This window comes from Aspergillus viridinutans (genome assembly GCF_018404265.1).
Source record: "Aspergillus viridinutans IFM 47045 DNA, scaffold_5, whole genome shotgun sequence".
Taxonomy (NCBI): domain Eukaryota; kingdom Fungi; phylum Ascomycota; class Eurotiomycetes; order Eurotiales; family Aspergillaceae; genus Aspergillus; species Aspergillus viridinutans.
The window spans coordinates 510,414-527,415 of NW_025091221.1; the positions used below are offsets into that span (position 1 = coordinate 510,414).

Genomic DNA, 17,002 nt, shown 5'->3' on the forward strand with positions numbered 1-17,002 from the left:
CTCATTTCCATTTGAAAAGTGAAAAGGAAGGATGGTGATACCCGAAGCTGCAAACAAGAACCCGGTGGCTGGTGATGTCGGCCGCGGTGGCTGGGGAAACTCCATTGAATCAACCAACCACATCACGGGCGTCAAAGGTGGGATGTGATGAGTTGGCGGGCGCATGGAGCCATCACGCCCAATGATGCAGAGAACACGAGGGTCGTCCTGGAGATGGCTGATCGGCCTTGATAGGTGTCAGATCTCCCATCGGATTGGGGATTGGTTCAGCACCAAGGAGGATATGAGACTGTGAGAGAAACTAACCTTCTACTTTTGGTTTAAGTGTTGTTGCCATGAGCCAGTGCCGGTGGTTCCTGGAGAGCGGGTCCTGATCCCGCGCCGACGGTGGATACTCAGAGTTTGTGGTCCTGTTTTGGACTTAGATACAAAAACCTCACCACTTATTCTGACGTTGAACGGCTCGGAAAGAGTTCAGATTATCCGTGGTAAGGTGGTCATTACGGATATTGTCTTCTTTGCTGGTGACCGGGTTTTTCGTCGAGCTGATGACTCGAGATACTCTGGTCGCTGGATCCCAATTAGGGGTTCGTCTGTACCACCAGCACAGGATCTCAAGAGCACAGGCCTAGGAGGACATCAATGATACTGATCGGCTACTATCTGCCTCTGGATAGGTAATTGCCCGACTCGGGCTATTCTCTCACGAAGTAATCATTGATGGCAGATTCAACATTTATTAGGTACGATTGTGTGTGTATGCGCCGCAGACCGAAACACAGCTCTATATAATAAGGCAATTGAGGCACTACAGTGCAATGTAAGTATGATCGCAAACGAGCATCAGGGCACACAGACGGAGAGCATCTAACACAAGATAATCCGTAGAAAGTCCATGGAGCGTTCAATGAGACAGTAACAATTCCCTCAGGCTAAGTCTGTGTACTGTACAATTGTCCCAGCCACCTTGCAGGGTGATGAGATTGGGCGTCACCTCGTAGTCTTGCCAATCAGAACTGTAACCGTAGCTCTTGTTTCCTCCTATCACAGTGAGTTGCTACTACTCGGACTAGATACGGAGTATATACCTTGCATTACTCCAAGGGAACATGGACTCGTCCGAGGAAGGGCTTCATATATACAGTTGTAGGATGGGAGAAGGGGCAGAAACATTGGAAAAGTAAAACAGAAGTTCCGATGGTAGGAAAAAAAAGCAGAAGAACAATTCGCCTCTGAGAGCTTCGTTCCCATTTAAATAATAATCGACCTTCAAAATTCAAGGCGATTCAAGAGCACCCGTCGCCGCTTGTGTGTTGCCGCTAGACAATCTGGTTTTCTGATCCTACGCCAGCTGGCCGGCTACTCATCATCCCATCAACACTAGGTTGACTAGCTAGCTAGATAGATCTTGCCTTCTCCTGTCTTTTCCAGCCTTCGTCTTTTTCCCTTGTCTTCCGGGCTTTTTCTCATATTCCTCGTTTGTTTGCTTGCTTGCTTTCTGTCTGATTGATCACTGTTATCCTTTTTACCTTCTGAAAGACTATGATCGCAGCTTCCATCTTAGAGACAGCGAGCCTATGACTTTTTCGTCTGCACCACCTTATGCGCCAAATCTCCCCGTTCGATACGGTCTGGGGATTGGGCTCTATCTATTTCCTACTGTACCCACGTCCATACCTACAGGCTACAGCTGCTGTTACCGTCAAGTGAGGGATCGCCGTAGTCTAGCGGCGACATTCAAAAGTCAAGTTAACGTCTGTCGGCTTGTTGGCTTGTCTGTTCGACTTTCTGGTTTTCTTGCTGTCTGCTTGATTTCTTTTTTGATTTACTCTGCATTGGTACGCTTGGACTCCTTTTTCTTTTCTCTGCCTCTTGTGGTACCAGACCACTCATCTTCCCTGCAACAATTCACTTGCCTGCCTCACTCTTTCCCGACCCCACCACCATCACTGTCCATACTGCATGTCTACAATCTGTAGTGACAAACCATCGTTCAGCTCTCTGGATCTCGGTGTCAGACCCCTCGTCATCCTACCCGATTGCCTCCATTGCCTCGTCAATCCCCTTTCAAGCTTTCCTTACCCTCAGAAGTACCTCGACAAAACAGACACAGACTACTATGATCCTGTGCGGCTGAGGACCTCACATACTGGTTCCTACCAAGATGGGTGTCGACACCCGCAGGCCGATCTTGCCCGCCCCCACTGAATCCATCGTCGATACCACTGGCGGCAGTGTTACAGGGACTGATTTAGCCACTGACCTCTCTCGACGCACAGACAAGACGTCGTACTCAATCCCAGACGACGGAAGCCCCGTAATCATCTCCACCCGGCGGAGACACCGTGACCGGGGCGACGATTCCAAACTGTCTCGCTCATCGCATCACTCCCAGACCTCCCTTCTTATCGAGTACTTCGAAGGAGGGAAGGGTTCTGGTTCCTTGACCTCGCGGCCAAGCGTCCGTGTCCGAGTGACTCCCTCGTCGGCTCGGAAGGCGAAAGAGCAAAAAGATCATATCCAGATCAGCGAGTCAAGCGGGAACCGAAAGCCGGTCTACTCGCGCCGCATTTCATTCAGCTCCCCTTCGAAGCACAAGTCCCCGATAGAGCCAGATGATAACAGTATCTCGTCCTCCAACTCTGCTATTGACGAGAATCACCACTCGTCTCGGCATCCCCCGGTGGAAATCGAATTCGTGAATCGGGACCAGGGCAGTGAGCTGTCCAGCCTTTCGCGGGACAGGTATATCCAGCCAACATCGGATATCTCGTCGATGCCCGCGGATAGCATGCTTGAAGCCTCCTCTGCTGGTCCACGACGCAAACGAAGCTCGAGTCTTAATAGGAAACACGATCACGAACCCAAGGACTATCTCAAGACGCCGACCCGCCAGAGAAGCCGCAGTCTGAGTACGGAGAGAATCGCTCATCGAGTAGCTGAGAAATTGAGCAACGATCCACGCGACCGCGCCACCAGCAAGAAAAGCAGAGCCTACCGAGACGACGACATGGCGAGCCCTGAGTCCAGTCTATTGAGCGCTTCAGCGGTTTCTCACCGCAAATCCGGCGACCAATACTCTTTCCGGTCGGGAACTTCCAAATCGTCCATCAACAATCCAAAACTGCTTGAGACGGTTGAGGATGCGATCAGACGATTGATTTTGCCCGAGTTGAAGGAACTCAAAAAGGATCAAAGGGTCATCTCTAACACTTCCAAATTTGAACGTGATATGAATGCCTCCTACACCTCCTCTGCCAGCTCCCCGTCTCGGGATGAGCTGGGTAGGCGTCTGTCCAAGCATGCCAGTGCGCCAGATGTGATGAAACCAAAAGTTGTCCTTAACAAGGGTAGCAGGGACGAAGGGATCATACTCTCGGGCGACCCTGTGCCGGCAACGAAGGAGCGCCGACCTAGCAAGGACAGCGAGAAGAAACTCGAACCGACCTACGCCGTCTGGGGCAATCGGCCCGAGCTGACCGAACAAGACAAGTTGCGGCGACAGAAAAGCAAAGGATTGCGCCATGCGGAAGAGGCCGCGATTGTAGGGACTGCACTGACCGCGGCCGCGCTGAGACGTCATGAATCGCAGTCCAGCATCGACAAGGATGAAGGCAGAAGAAGTGGCGACACGGACCGCGCAGAGGGCATCAATGAAACTGAGCTCGTTTTCCAAAAACATAACGTGGCGCCCATGCCGTTGCGCAGTGCCGTCGAGACGGAATTGACCCGGGACTCTCTATTGTCTCAACGGACCGTAGAGACTGAAACTCCACACAAAGAAAGCAAAGTCCAGGACGTATCTCGCAGCTCGCCTTTGCAAGTTAATTCTCCTACCTCTCACACTCCCAATCAGACACCCCTGGGCTCGCGGCATGAATTGGCGCTGAAACACAGCAACCTCTCACAACACAATCTCTCATTGCACAGCACTTCAAATCCTTCTCTTCACGATCGGGATCACTCGCCCGTCAGCGAGGCTGCTGCTGGGGCTATTGCTGCTGCGGCAGCGGCTAACCTTTTAGACGTTCATTCCCACCGTCGAGACTCCGACTTCAACAATGACTCGCGCCGACGCACGCTCAGTCCTATCCAGAGCGTAGCCAGCTATCAGAGTGACTCCCAACCCCAGCAGTATGCCTCTCAGCATGATCAACATGAATATTCTGAGGGCGAGAGGGAGCTGGAGCCACGACTGTCGATTGAATCGCTCTCCTCGGCGCCAAGCACGAGCCTCGCGCGGTCAACACGACTAGACGGCTTGACAAGTCATAGTGAGATTCTGAAACATCGGGACGAAATCGATCATGAGTTGGGATATGAGGAAACGCCGAGGCTAACACCCCATAACGAGAGTTGGCATGAAGACTCGGAATTAGACGGTCCCAATAACCGACACTCTATGGCAGACACTATTGACAGCGAGGGCAAACGGTTGACCAATTATACTGATGAAAGCGAAGTCAGCTACATCAAAAAAATTGACCAAGCCCAGCGTGTTGCTCAGGGCATTGGTGCAAATCCTCAATACGTCCAACCCATTGCTGTTGAATCAGCGGTTGCTTCGCTCCTTGATCCTTCAATTCTGGATACCAAGTCCAATCAGTCAGGCGGGAACCTTTCACAGGAGAATCTGCCTCGCATACAATATGACCGCAGCCCTGAGCCGCACCAGAAAACAACTCGTGGGTCTCGCCAGGGAAGTCCTCTCAAGCAACGCCAAGATGCATCCAGTCCGGATGAAACCTCCTTCCCGAGAAGAATGGGCGCCACGTCGCCTCCCCAAAGTGTGACTCAGTCGCTTGAGGATCATACCCAATCGCCCCAAATATATGCTGATGAGCACCGCAGTGCAGGAAGTCCCATAGGTGAGGGTCGCGACGTGAGCCCAGACTCTGAGTCGGAAATCAATACAAATCCTTCCATCATCCAAGGTCCGATAGGGGGTGTTGCTCAGGATAGCAACTGGACGTATCACCAGACACCGTCAAAGGGTGAACAGTCGCCGCATTACCAGAACGCTGACGCAGGTGCCGGTAGAGCGGGCCTAGGAGTAGAGTCTATGGATCACCATGGTTACAACAAGGATTACTACGCTGCGGACGACTACGGACCTGACAGCTACTTTGATCAACCGTATGCTGGTGGTCACATGTTTGGCTCCCCTTTGGGTGTCAAGGACGAGGGTTATGTATCCGCCGCCAATCCTCTGTCACCAGGTGGCGATACTCCCGAGCCGGTCAGTAAGGGGTTTGGTGGAATCGATGCCAATGGCATGGGCCTTTTCGATACTCCTCTGGAGGCGGACGACCCAACGGGGCCTTCTCACCAGAGGAACCTAAGTGGCTATTCACACGGCATTGGTTCTCCTTTGTATGATAGCGCAACAGGGAGAGGTATCGACAGAATCCAGTCGAAAGATATCATTGCCCTTATGGATCATGTGAGTATCTCTTCCCCCTCCCTTTTGTAATTACAGAACACTCACTAACGTCTCCACTAACTAGCTCACCGTTCGCGACGCTCAGCGTAATGCCAGGGATACTGAGATCCTGGTGACTCTCGTCAGAAGTGCAGCGGAGATGCGCAATTCATTCGAGGAAATGAAGAAGTTCATCGCTCAACAGGACGGCATGATCATGGAGGCCAGCGACAAGCAGCATGAACGTGTATACAAAGCTATCGGTGGACCGCGCCCACTACCTGCCAGCGGCTCAAGGAACTTCCGTCAGGCTGCGGAGGATATGGAGGACATGCGTTCGAAGCGAAAGAGCATATTCAAACGGGCGCTCAAGGGGCTGAGTCTCAAGTCTTCGAATGATTTGACCAAGATCGAGGAGATGCTGGAACAGCTTCTCGAGGAGGTTGAAGCCCTGCGCGCAGGTCAAGACGACAGATTCGCCCGCAGCGTCAATCGAACAGCGAGTGTAGATCCGGAAGGGTACGAGCCTGAGGGTCTCGCCGGTTCTGGCTCTCCAGGAACAGGATACCTCTCAACATCGTCTCGACCTTTTCAAGAATCTCGTAGCAATGGACAAAGAGAGCTCGAGAACCGCGTTAGCACCGTCCCAGAAGGCGATGAGGACGACGATTACGACGATCGCGGAGAGTTTCTGAGCCCGAACTTGCAGGAGAACGCGAATGGCCATCATGAGAGAGCTGAATCTGCGCCCCTTTCAACTCCACCTCGAGTGCCGGTGGCTTCGGGCGCTCTCAGCAACGAGACTAGCCCCAAGACGGAAAGGGCACGTAAGCACAAGTCGAGCAGCTCTTCCTTCTTTCCCAAGATCTCCAGATGGTCGAAAACCACCGCATCTTCTATGGGAGATAATATCCGCAACAGCCTCCAACCCGGACGCAAGGAACGCCCGTACTTCGATGCGTCACGTTCTGGATCCGATGTCAACGGGCCCTACAAGACGGCTGACTGGTACGATCCGGAAGGCGATGACCGGCTGCGGTCCAACTACACCCTGAACGACCAGCAGCAGGAGAATCGACCTCCGTCGCCTCTCGTCCCATCACAGGTTTCTGAGGCTCCGAAGTACCGCGCTCATCGCGACAGTCTCGATCTGCAGCATCCCCAACCGCGCCAAGGGCCTACCGGGCGCTACCAATCCCAGCTGGAGACGCAGGCGCAGATTTACGGAATGCCAATGACCGGGGCGACTTCGGATCAATGGGGTTCCAATCCCAGCATGTCTGCCACTAATCCGAATCATAATCGGTACAGTGGCGCCAGTCGACTTTCACCGATTTCAGATACAGGCTACTCGCAAACAAGTTCGAGAGCTGGGCAACAGGGGCCCCAGAGACCACCCAAGATCCTGGACGAGGGTCCGCTCGTCCCTGAGAGGCCCCCCAAAGTTAAGGCGGAGGAGCGGTCGTACGCGGAGCGCGTTGCCTCCCAGGTGAGCTCACTTTGTCTACCACATCAGGGACGAGAATAATACTAATTATCTTACCTGCAGAGTTCTGCTATGCGTTCTCCACATGGCACGCCCTCTCCCCGCAAACCTACCGGGCCTCGACCTCTCAACTCCGGCTCCCAATACAGCCCGAGCCGCAGGAAGAGGAGTCAGTATCGAGCAAGCCCCGACCAGGTTGATGTTGAACACAACCATTGATTAGTTGTCACACAACATCATTCAGACGGACTTTCAGTGACGCTTCCAAGATGCTACCCAATCTCAGCTAGGGATTGTGATCCTTGTGTGATCAATATTTAATGACCTTAATGACCTTTGCAGTTGAACATTTACCTGATAATTGATCCCAGCGTTCCTGCATATCACATCTGCAGCCTCTTTTTTGCCCTACCTGATGACTCGCTTTTGGTGGAACGGCTGGAGGTTGTAAACATTGATTTCATGGCATTACATGTACTTTTCTGTCCTATTTGCGCACGAATGATTCCCTACTCTCTTCACCTTCCTGCATAATTCTGTTTTTTAGCAGACCAGTCTTGTCGGTCACTTGTGATGATGCTGGTGATGAATGTACTTCGCAGTCACATGCATAGCCTGGACATAAAAGCATGCTTGAACTCTTCGCACCAGTTACTCTTTCCACTTAAGAGAGCCAGCGCTTGAATTCATGATCCTGACATGATTACCAAGGACTGTGGCCATCATAGACGCAGTGCGCGATCGAAATGCGGGGTAAGTTATCAAGAACGACATCATCCCCTCACCTGATCGCCTCTGTCTCTAGAACCTCTTAAATTCCTCTCAACCACAGCGACGACAACAATACGTTTATGATAAGCGACAACTTTTGGACCGCAAACATGCCTGACTTGTTGGATCTCATTATGTGTTCCACCTGTGGAACACAGTACGATACCACCTCCGAGTCCTCCTGTAAGATCTGCGACGATCCACGCCAATACCTCCCTCCAACAGGGTAAACATTGCACCCACTTCTACCCACCAACCCGAAGACCAGAAGCAAGGTATGCACTAACATTCTCAATGAAGCCAATCCTGGACAACGCTCCGCACTCTACAATCAACAAACCAATACCACAACGACTTCGCCCCAGACCCGGACCACCCGGACTCACTGATAACCATCCACACAAGCCCCAAAGTCGGCATCGGCCAGCGCGCCTTCCTCTGCCGCACAGCCCACGGCAACGTCCTCTGGGACTGCCTCTCCTACATCGACGAGGACACAATCCGCCGGATCAACGAGCTAGGCGGCCTCGCCGCGATCGTCATCTCGCATCCCCACTTCTTCGGGGCGAATGTGCACTGGGCGGAGGTGTTCGGGTGTCCTGTCTACATGGCGGCGGAGGATAAGGAGTGGGTGATGCGCAAGTCCGAAAGACAGGTTTTCTGGAAGGGGAGGGAGTTAGGGATTCCCTTGCCCGGTAAAGGCGATGGGGATGCGGATGCGGACCTGGTAGCGGTCAAGACCGGGGGTCATTTCCCCGGTAGCTCGGTGCTGTGGTTCAAGCCGCTGAGGAAGTTGCTGGTTGCGGATTCGATCGCGGTTGTCCCGAGTGGTGTTTATCATAAGGATCGGGTGCCGGGTACGGCGTCGTATACGTTCATGTGGTCGTATCCCAATATGGTTTGTGATTCTTGCTTGGTTGTTGGTATAGGTTGAACTGACCGGACAGATTCCCCTGCCGCCTGACGCGGTGCACAATATTTGGAAGGCTATCAAGCACACAGAGTTCGATGATGCTCATGGCGCCTTTGTCGGTTGGGACACCCATGGCGACAGCAAGAAGCGGGTTCTCGAGAGCGCAAAGATCTACGTTCGGGCAATGGGATATCTGGATCACGCCATACACCAAGAACAGTAGACCTGCTGCTCTGTTGTTTTTGGATGAATTCTTGCTAATTTGAATTATGGAATCGGGTATTAACCTGAATGCTAACCCTTACACATGAGACTCCAAGTAATGATGAAACACGCTCAACTCTCCATTACCCCAAACAGGAAAAGCAAAACCAAGAGCAGAACAAACAATCCAGGTTCCCGTCAAACATCCGAAAACGGCCTGACAGAAGTGGTTCCTCGGCCTCTTATATGGTGTGGTGCCGTGGCAAGAGAACTAAACTCCAGTCCATCACTGATGGGAAATTTTCCAGGAAAACTTTCCACCGAGTGGGTTGCTCGTAAAGTCTCCATTTCAAGCAGAGCCTGGTCGTCCGCGGAGTCATCGGTCGGTCGAGGCTGCTGTCCATCTGTGGACTCCATCGACATTGGCCGGCTGGTGGTGCTGAATTGTGGCCTGCCAGACACAAGTTTGGCATACTGTGCCGCCGAACCTGCCATAGCCTTCTGCATGCTCGAGGAACGCGAATACATTCTTCGCACAGAAGTACTTCTTTTTATCGTCGTGTTGGAGTAAAGGGAATCGCTGCCAGCCGCTGGAATCATTGAGTCCATGCCACTTTCCGATTTGTTTTTGGCGAGCTCTGCCTCACGATCCACGAGCCCCTGAGACATGCGGACTGCTGGCTCAATACTGGAGGAGACTTGCATCAGCAGACTGTTCTGGTTGGACGATGTCCTCTCGGTAGACTGTGCTTCCGCCGGATTTGTCGGTCTCTGGGACTGCTGAATCGAAATCGAATTAGTTGCGATGGAGGTTAAGGGAAGATCGTTGGAGAAGAAGTTCCCGATGATCGGTACGTAGTAGCTTTCCGGAATTGAAGATAGAAAGATCTGTACGATTTGCCGCTCTCTGCGATGGATGGCTCTCTGAACCGGGTTCCGTGCTGCTGCTTGCTCTATGCGAAAGACCAGCGCCACAGCATGCAATATCTTCAGGGTCAACAGTGCTCCTACTAGCTTGAGAGCCTGTGCCAGACTAATCGCGATAGGTTCATGTTTCTGAGACAGGTCCTTGGGTTCTGAGGTCGTCATGAATGCGGTCCTTGAGATGAAGCGGTATTATCTATGCTGGGACAGGATATGCCACAAAAATGAATATAGAGCAGGAGGGCCATAAAAGAATCGAGATACTATCCATTATACAAAGAAGTAAGAGTTCCAGTTCTAGGGAATTTGGCAAAGAGCAAGCTGTATTTGGAGGAAGGAGCAACCAGCAATGGCATTTTTCAGCATATGGGATAGAGTCCCAAGAAGATCGGTAATGTAGGTCGCCTTGTAAAATATCATCTGGTCTCAATGGCGTCTTCGATAACTCAAGCATCATGGACATCAATCTGTCACACCAGGTGCTCTTCTCGGAAATGCCGCTAGTCCTGTGTACTGTCAATGCCTATCTCCTCTCATCTCCTCCACCACGTCACTTCATTTGATCCTCACCACCATACCTTAAATCTCCCCCCATCCAAACAACAGCCATTCCATTCTATGCTTGCATCTCGTACTTTCAGCCGATCCTCATCTTCAGTCATCTCAATGGCACCCTCACTTGAGAACTATGTCCTCCGACAACGACGCTTCGCTCCCCTCAATCCAGCCCTCGCGGAATCATCTGATGCGCCTCGGTTGAAAGGAATTGTGTTCGATGTTGACGGCACACTATGGTGAGACTTCTACTACTAAGAGAAATCAATCTGGCATATTCTTCTTTATTTTAATTCAAGGGATGCGCTTCACTCTCATTCGAATCCCAATAGAATACTGTAGTCGTAACTAACCGCAACAGCCTACCACAGAATTACATGTTTACCGAGATGCGGTAAGCACTCATCACACAATACCCTATTGAAAAGATATGACTCCCTAACAGCTCCTAGTAAAGCTCTGGGGATTGACAAAAAAGTCGACATTCTGCACCATATCCGGGATCTTCCCACCGCTACCGAGCGCACCGCGGCAGCCGAAAAAATCAAAGCCATCGAGCGAGAGGCGATGAGCCATCAGCAGCCTCAGCCAGGTCTGGTGGACCTGATGGACTACCTCCAGTCTCGGGGGTTGCATAGGGCCCTCTGCACACGCAACTTCGAGTGCGTCGAAGCCTTTGCCACTGCTGTTCTAATCACTCTGGAGAGGAAGTCGCTGACTGCGCCATGTATGACAGGGCGCCGGTGATGAATCTCTTGCGGAATCACCTTCCTACTCACGTTTTTCTACCCATTATTACGCGGGAAACACCGGGACTACTTCCCAAGCCTGATCCGGCTGGGATCCTACATATTGCCCGAGAATGGGGGCTTGACAATCGCGCTGATAATTTGATCATGGTAAGTCAGCATATTCTTGATTCGCTTGTATCCAGAACCTAATTACGTCTTCCTTGGTAATGTCGCAGGTCGGCGACAGCATTGATGATATGACTGCCGGCCATACGGCAGGCGCAGCAACCGTGCTGCTTGTCAACGAGCACAATTCTCATCTCAAAGACCACGCTCATACGGATCTTTGTATAGACCGTTTAGACGAGCTGATTGACATTCTAGAAAACGGTTTCGTTGGTCACCAGGGCGGAGATAAGCCACCCACAACTGACAGGGAGGGATAGAGGATAGAAAATCACCTTCAATCGTCACATGGTCTGGTTTTGTATAAAGCGTAACCTGGGGTACATTATGCGGGGAGTATATACAGTCCGGGAATTGGACGCAAAGGCGTATTCTCAATGCCCTTATGGGTAAGAACTCAAGAAAACGTGGTGACAGTCATGGTGCCCAAATCGGGACATGATGGAAGATAATGCTATCTAAACAAAGCCCCCAAGTCAAGACTCGAATAAAAGTTGGTAAACCCATCAACGCCATTGCCCTTAATACACCTCCAACAATAGCCGCATGCAATTTACAAGGTCATCTTGCAAGGTCGAGTCACTCACAGACTTTGGCAAGGTAACCAGGCCGTGCACCTTCATGGGTATCATTACACTGTCCATTGCATCATAGTCTGTATCTGTCCCAGTTCTTTTTCGCAGCACTAGGCATCGGACGATAGCCATCTCCGCTGGGACCTCCGTTGGAGCCACCTCGTTTGTTTCCACCACCACCCCCACGCCCGCCTCGACCGCCTCGACCCCCGCCGTTTCCTCCGCCTCTGGTCTGACGGGACGGCTCCGGTCGATTCCGAGGAGGCGAGCGAGGCGGTGGCTTCCGGCGATCATTGGCTCTACCCCGGCTCGGGCGCCCGTTGGGAGACAGGGAGCGCTGGCGTGAATTGGGGCCCCCATAGTCCTGACGGTCTCGGTACGTCTGACGGGTATCCCGGTCTGAGGCGCGAGGACCAGCGGGCGCAAGATTCTTGCCGCGTCCTATCCCGCTGCCGATTCGAATGCTGGGCCGGTTTGCGTTCGCGTTCGCGTTCCGACCGATGGGTTGGCGGCGGTTCCCCCTGGGCATCATGTCCTCGCTGTCCGAGGATGCCGAGGGCCGGTCCGCGCGGCCCCGGATTTGCATGCCGCTCTGGCCTCTTCGGGGGGCTGGTCCGCCTTGCCTGCCGCTGGTTACTGAGTTGATGTTGGTCACCATGTGCGGGTCGATGCCTCGGAGGGTGAATGATGAGGAGACCATCGATCGTGAGAGGGACGGACAGTCGCCGACAAGGTGGCGGTTGCTGGTGCAGTGGGAGCACGAGATTGAGACCAGCACGGGCCCCGAGGGCAGTTCCTGCCGTGGGATCTTCCACATCATATCGCACTGGAGTTCTAGGTGGCTGGATGATCCACAGAGATCGCAAGGTATCTCGGACGCGGAGCCTTTGAGGAGCGATGAGCATTGTTCTTCATCGTGACCGCGCTCTCGACATCGCTGACATCTCCGCCAGGATGGGCAGAATATGCTTTGGTGCTGGTTCCAGGCGCCACAATGTACGCACTATAGGTAGTCAGTAATCGCATTTGATAGACTGCAGTAGACCCTGAGTGTCATGGGAGGCATATGTCTGACACTCCGTCGAATCATTCGAGAACGTACCTCCTTAGAAGGACACACTGCTGCAAGATGTCCCTCTTTAAAGCATTCGGTGCACGATATCGGCAATTGAAGGTTGATGTCATTGATTTCGCGGTCTAAGAACAAGCACCTGGCCTGTACCTCCATATCATTGCGATCGAGATCCGCGAGTATTGTCGGAGCTACCGAGTACTTTTGGGAAAAGAGACGATGTGATTCTTCCTTTGACATTGTCGATCGGCCGCCTGTGGCTGTTCTCTCTGCGGCGGTACCATTCACAGAAACAGGGTTTACTTCAGCCGACAAGCCATCTGTTTGATCATTCTGATCGCCAATATTCAGCAATATAGAGTCATCAGCCTCGGAATCCAGTGATACGGAGTCGTCCGAATCTGCAGATTGATCCATGTCACTTGACTCTGCCGATGTCTCCTCGTCAAGCTCCCCTTCCTCCATGTCACCCTCATTTTCGACCAGTGTAACATCCTGATCGCCGCCATCGCTAGACACGGAAGCACTGCGACTGCGCCAGAATTTGTCGTTGACGGCCTTGAACTGAGAAGAAGCCTGTTTGTCATCGCCGGTCCTGTCCGCTCGTTTGGATAGCGACGTTCTGATGCCACTCTTGCTCGCCTTGTTCCAGTTAATGGCAGGTGTCTGAGGATTCGTCCGCGCGATGTTCTGTTTCTCTGCATCGGACGTAGTGGATTCGCCGTCGCCGTCGCCGTCGGACGACTCAGAACCAGAGCTGGACGTGCTGTCCGGATCTATCTCCAGCGATACTGCGGTGAAAGCAGCGCCTTGAGGAATAAAGTCTCGCACGTCCGGCACCACAGATTTGCCATTTCTCCGTTGCCTTTTCTGAGGATTCAGGTTTGGATCTGATGAGTTGGGGCGCGAAGAGTCGGTCGAGTCATTCAAGCGGCTGCGCTGGACACCAACAGAGGCGGTTCGCGAGTCATTTTCATTATCGGAAGATCCTGTCATAATGCCTCATCGGGGGTTTGGACACCTGCGAGGGGTCAGGAAGGCACCCTGTTGATAAAGGTAATTAAGAGAATGGTTAACATTGTGCATTCTGGGGTTGTTTCCGATCGAGAAATTTTACGGCGGCCGATAGAGACCAGGAACGTCATTTGTCGCCTCTGGAACATGGCCTACGGTGAAGGTGAGGATGATCATGAAATACTGGAATCTATATTGCGAGCCATTGTTGACCTGCTGTTGTGATGTTATCCACTGTGCATTATTTGAGTATCGATGTGGAGCTGCAATTGAGTGTAGCCCATCAGTTTGGGGATAACAACTCCGGACGGCGTACGGAATACTTGTAGATAGTGTGGCCTCAATTTCCATGTGTATAGCCAGGGGGAGATAAAAATAACAGTCCAGATCGGTGCACATGTTATATTGTAGTTTATCTACGGAGTGGTCTAGATCATATCCAATATAGAAGCGAATATTGAGTTCTTTAGGTCTGGCCTCTCCACTAGTTAATTGACCTTGTTCTGTCTCTGCTCGTCCATCTTCTGCTTCTCCTTGTGAATCTGCAATCTTTCTTCCTTCCGCCGACCTTCTCTTCTTTTTGCCCCTCGACTACGGTGTACCAGCTACGCATCGACCCTCTCCTCAGGTTTTCTAGTCACTCACTGCTCGAATTTCCTTTTACTTCTTTGATCTATCATAGTATCGCCATTCATTGTATCCTTTTTCTTTGCTTTGACCAGTCTTCGAGTCTTGTATTTGCCAACGGTGCAGTTGTTGTCTGGTGACTCCTGTGACCCATCATACTGCCGGTCCTCTAAGATCTCGCGGTCGGAAGTTCTGCGAGAGTCGGCATTCTCATTGGAAAAGAGCGAGATTCTTCAGGGAGAAAAAGGAAGGCCTGCGTTCATTGGTGGTTCCTGGTCTTGCTTTTTCTGCGCCTCCCCAGCTTTATCTCTGGCAACCTCTTCGACCTCGCCCCGTACGTCCTGACGAAACACCGCCAAAGTGTCTTCCCTACTCGTTCCCCGTGCCATCTCCTTCCCTCCGGAAGTCGACACTGGTTCGCGCCGGTTGTCTCCGGACTCCAACATGTCTCAATACAAGGCTGGACGGAGGAGGAGATCGAGCAGTATCATCTACCAGGAGCCGCCGGAATCCATCGAGCATACCAGTGATCAGGCTGCGCTGCCGAACCTCAATGCTAACTGGGTCAATGCCAAGGGTACGTGAGCTACATATTGTGATACAAGCGAGTCCTTGTGATTTGGAGGGACACAGTTTGGTATGGGCAAACAGCTGACTCGAGCTCGTCAAATTGCAGGTGCCTGGACAATCCATTTCGTTCTCATCATTGCCTTGAAGATCATCTACGACATCATTCCTGGCGTCTCGCAGGAGACATCATGGACCCTCACGAATATCAGCTATATGTTCGGCTCCTTCATCATGTTTCACTGGGTGCGGGGTATTCCATTCGAGTTCAACGCTGGAGCATATGACAACCTCAATATGTGGGAGCAAATTGACAACGGCGACCAGTACACGCCAACAAAGAAGTTCCTCCTTTGTGTCCCCATTTGTCTCTTCCTACTCAGCACACATTACACACACTACGACTTGACATACTTCACCATCAATTTCCTGGCCACTCTGGGTGTTGTTATTCCAAAATTGCCATTTGTATGTCCTCTCCTACTTGGTCGCGTGGTCGTTGCTAATCTGGACCATAGTCACACCGTCTGCGGATAGGTCTCTTTTCCGACTTACCGGATGAGTCGACATAGTATCTCCTTTCTTACACTACCACTTGGCGTCTCAGTGTTTCCTTTCTCTTGTCTTTTACGAGCACCCCATTGCTTGCTATATTAGTCTATTGGACAGCACCGTCTACGGGATCGACTTCTCTCTCCAGCTTTACAACATGCTTACTACAATTTCCTTATCTGCTGCATGTTCGTGGTGTGACTGGGGGGTTGGGGGTAATTCAATAAAGAATACTTGATATATGAATTGGCGTGAGCCGAGTTAGAGTGCGGCAAGGAGCAGTTGTTCCTTGTACTGCAATAAAGGCGTGTTTTAATACCTAGGAATCCATCATTAGCCTACCTACTTCTCATGCTTTGCATGGGCTTGTAGCCAATTCGTTAGCCGACATATTGACCGGTGAACCACCATTTGCTGAGTTGGACCAGTCCAGGCCTCCTCCATTATACGTACAGGGAATGCGTCGGTTTCTTGCTTATATAGGCTACCCTGGGCTTATCGCAACACTGCTTCTACATCCAGGCGTTTCCGGGTCTATACCATAGTAGGCCTTCTATATGGCTGCGCGTGTTTCTGCAAAGAAGGGAAATCAGCTTAGCCTCGATCAGCTCAATGTTGGTATGGTGATCCGATGCCGGAGATCGTGCGTCCGAGGCAGCGATTTAGATGCCTAAAACGCCGCCGATGTATGGTCTCTATGCGTGGCCCATGGCGATACTCTATGATATCTAGTAGTTTAAATAATATATGATTATGGTATTCGCCATGTATCGCATTCATATGAGCCGAGCACCATTTCCGACAGTCTTCCGGGTCGGGCAAGTATATATTTTACGGTGTGGGCGGAAGTCCACGGTCAACGGCGCGGCCACCCATACCAGTTTGTTGGTGAGGTAAACCATAATTGAATAATACAGAGGCATCAAGCACGAAAGAGAGGAGGAAATTGGGAAAAATGACCGCGGCAAAGGTGATGCAAAAGAAACAGAAAAAAAAAAAAAAAAACAAATCAAGTTCCAGACGCCAGTATGGCGCTGCTGGGAATCGAACCCAGGTCGAGACGGAGCTGTGGGGAGCCACAACGTCGCATGATAACCACTACACTACAGCACCTTGATTCGATGGGAGGGCGGAAGACTTTGCTTGATATAGCAAAACAAAATCCCACTACAAGAAATCAGGGATTTGCATTCTCCCTCTGCATTATAACCGCCAGTATATGACGAAGGAGCGACCGCATTTACTAATACGATGTTGACAGGGCTCAAAATATGAATGTCGGACCAGCACTTTCGTAGTAGCCGTATATGGAACCGCTCCGCTAAGCGGCGCGGCTTCGCGTTGACGCGCCTAATCGATAAGTTATGCGCTCAGTGTCACCCACTGAGAAACTCACCGCATCA

The 17,002-nt window shown here is 51.7% G+C and overlaps 6 protein-coding genes and 1 non-coding gene across 7 annotated transcripts; 4 read left to right on the top strand and 3 right to left on the bottom strand.

The window, feature by feature from the left end:
- Positions 1-2,164: 2,164 nt before the first annotated feature.
- Positions 2,165-7,127, top strand: Aspvir_007115 (uncharacterized protein; the record flags this gene model as incomplete). The annotated part of the gene is made up of 3 exons (XM_043270300.1): positions 2,165-5,443; positions 5,508-6,911; positions 6,972-7,127. 3 exons carry the CDS (start codon positions 2,165-2,167, stop codon positions 7,125-7,127), a joined length of 4,839 nt encoding a protein of 1,612 aa, XP_043126235.1.
- A 662-nt stretch (positions 7,128-7,789) lies between these two features.
- Aspvir_007116 (putative metallo-beta-lactamase domain protein) lies at positions 7,790-8,815 on the top strand (the record flags this gene model as incomplete). Its single annotated transcript, XM_043270301.1, has 3 exons — positions 7,790-7,905; positions 7,980-8,577; positions 8,627-8,815. The coding sequence occupies 3 exons, from the start codon at positions 7,790-7,792 to the stop codon at positions 8,813-8,815; spliced, it is 903 nt and encodes a 300-aa protein (XP_043126236.1).
- Positions 8,816-8,994: 179 nt separating this feature from the next.
- Positions 8,995-9,885, bottom strand: Aspvir_007117 (uncharacterized protein; the record flags this gene model as incomplete). The annotated part of the gene is made up of 1 exon (XM_043270302.1): positions 8,995-9,885. One exon carries the CDS (start codon positions 9,883-9,885, stop codon positions 8,995-8,997), a length of 891 nt encoding a protein of 296 aa, XP_043126237.1.
- A 501-nt stretch (positions 9,886-10,386) lies between these two features.
- Positions 10,387-11,452, top strand: Aspvir_007118 (putative haloacid dehalogenase-like hydrolase; the record flags this gene model as incomplete). Its single annotated transcript, XM_043270303.1, has 5 exons — positions 10,387-10,514; positions 10,637-10,669; positions 10,728-10,937; positions 11,012-11,174; positions 11,243-11,452. The coding sequence occupies 5 exons, from the start codon at positions 10,387-10,389 to the stop codon at positions 11,450-11,452; spliced, it is 744 nt and encodes a 247-aa protein (XP_043126238.1).
- Positions 11,453-11,840: 388 nt separating this feature from the next.
- Aspvir_007119 (zinc knuckle domain protein) lies at positions 11,841-13,835 on the bottom strand (the record flags this gene model as incomplete). The annotated part of the gene is made up of 2 exons (XM_043270304.1): positions 11,841-12,770; positions 12,870-13,835. The coding sequence occupies 2 exons, from the start codon at positions 13,833-13,835 to the stop codon at positions 11,841-11,843; spliced, it is 1,896 nt and encodes a 631-aa protein (XP_043126239.1).
- A 1,089-nt stretch (positions 13,836-14,924) lies between these two features.
- On the top strand, positions 14,925-15,619 carry Aspvir_007120 (ORMDL family protein; the record flags this gene model as incomplete). Its single annotated transcript, XM_043270305.1, has 3 exons — positions 14,925-15,057; positions 15,157-15,515; positions 15,566-15,619. 3 exons carry the CDS (start codon positions 14,925-14,927, stop codon positions 15,617-15,619), a joined length of 546 nt encoding a protein of 181 aa, XP_043126240.1.
- A 1,009-nt stretch (positions 15,620-16,628) lies between these two features.
- Positions 16,629-16,712, bottom strand: Aspvir_007121. The gene has a single exon. It is a non-coding gene; the product is annotated as a tRNA-His (tRNA).
- Between the last annotated feature and the right edge of the window lie 290 nt (positions 16,713-17,002).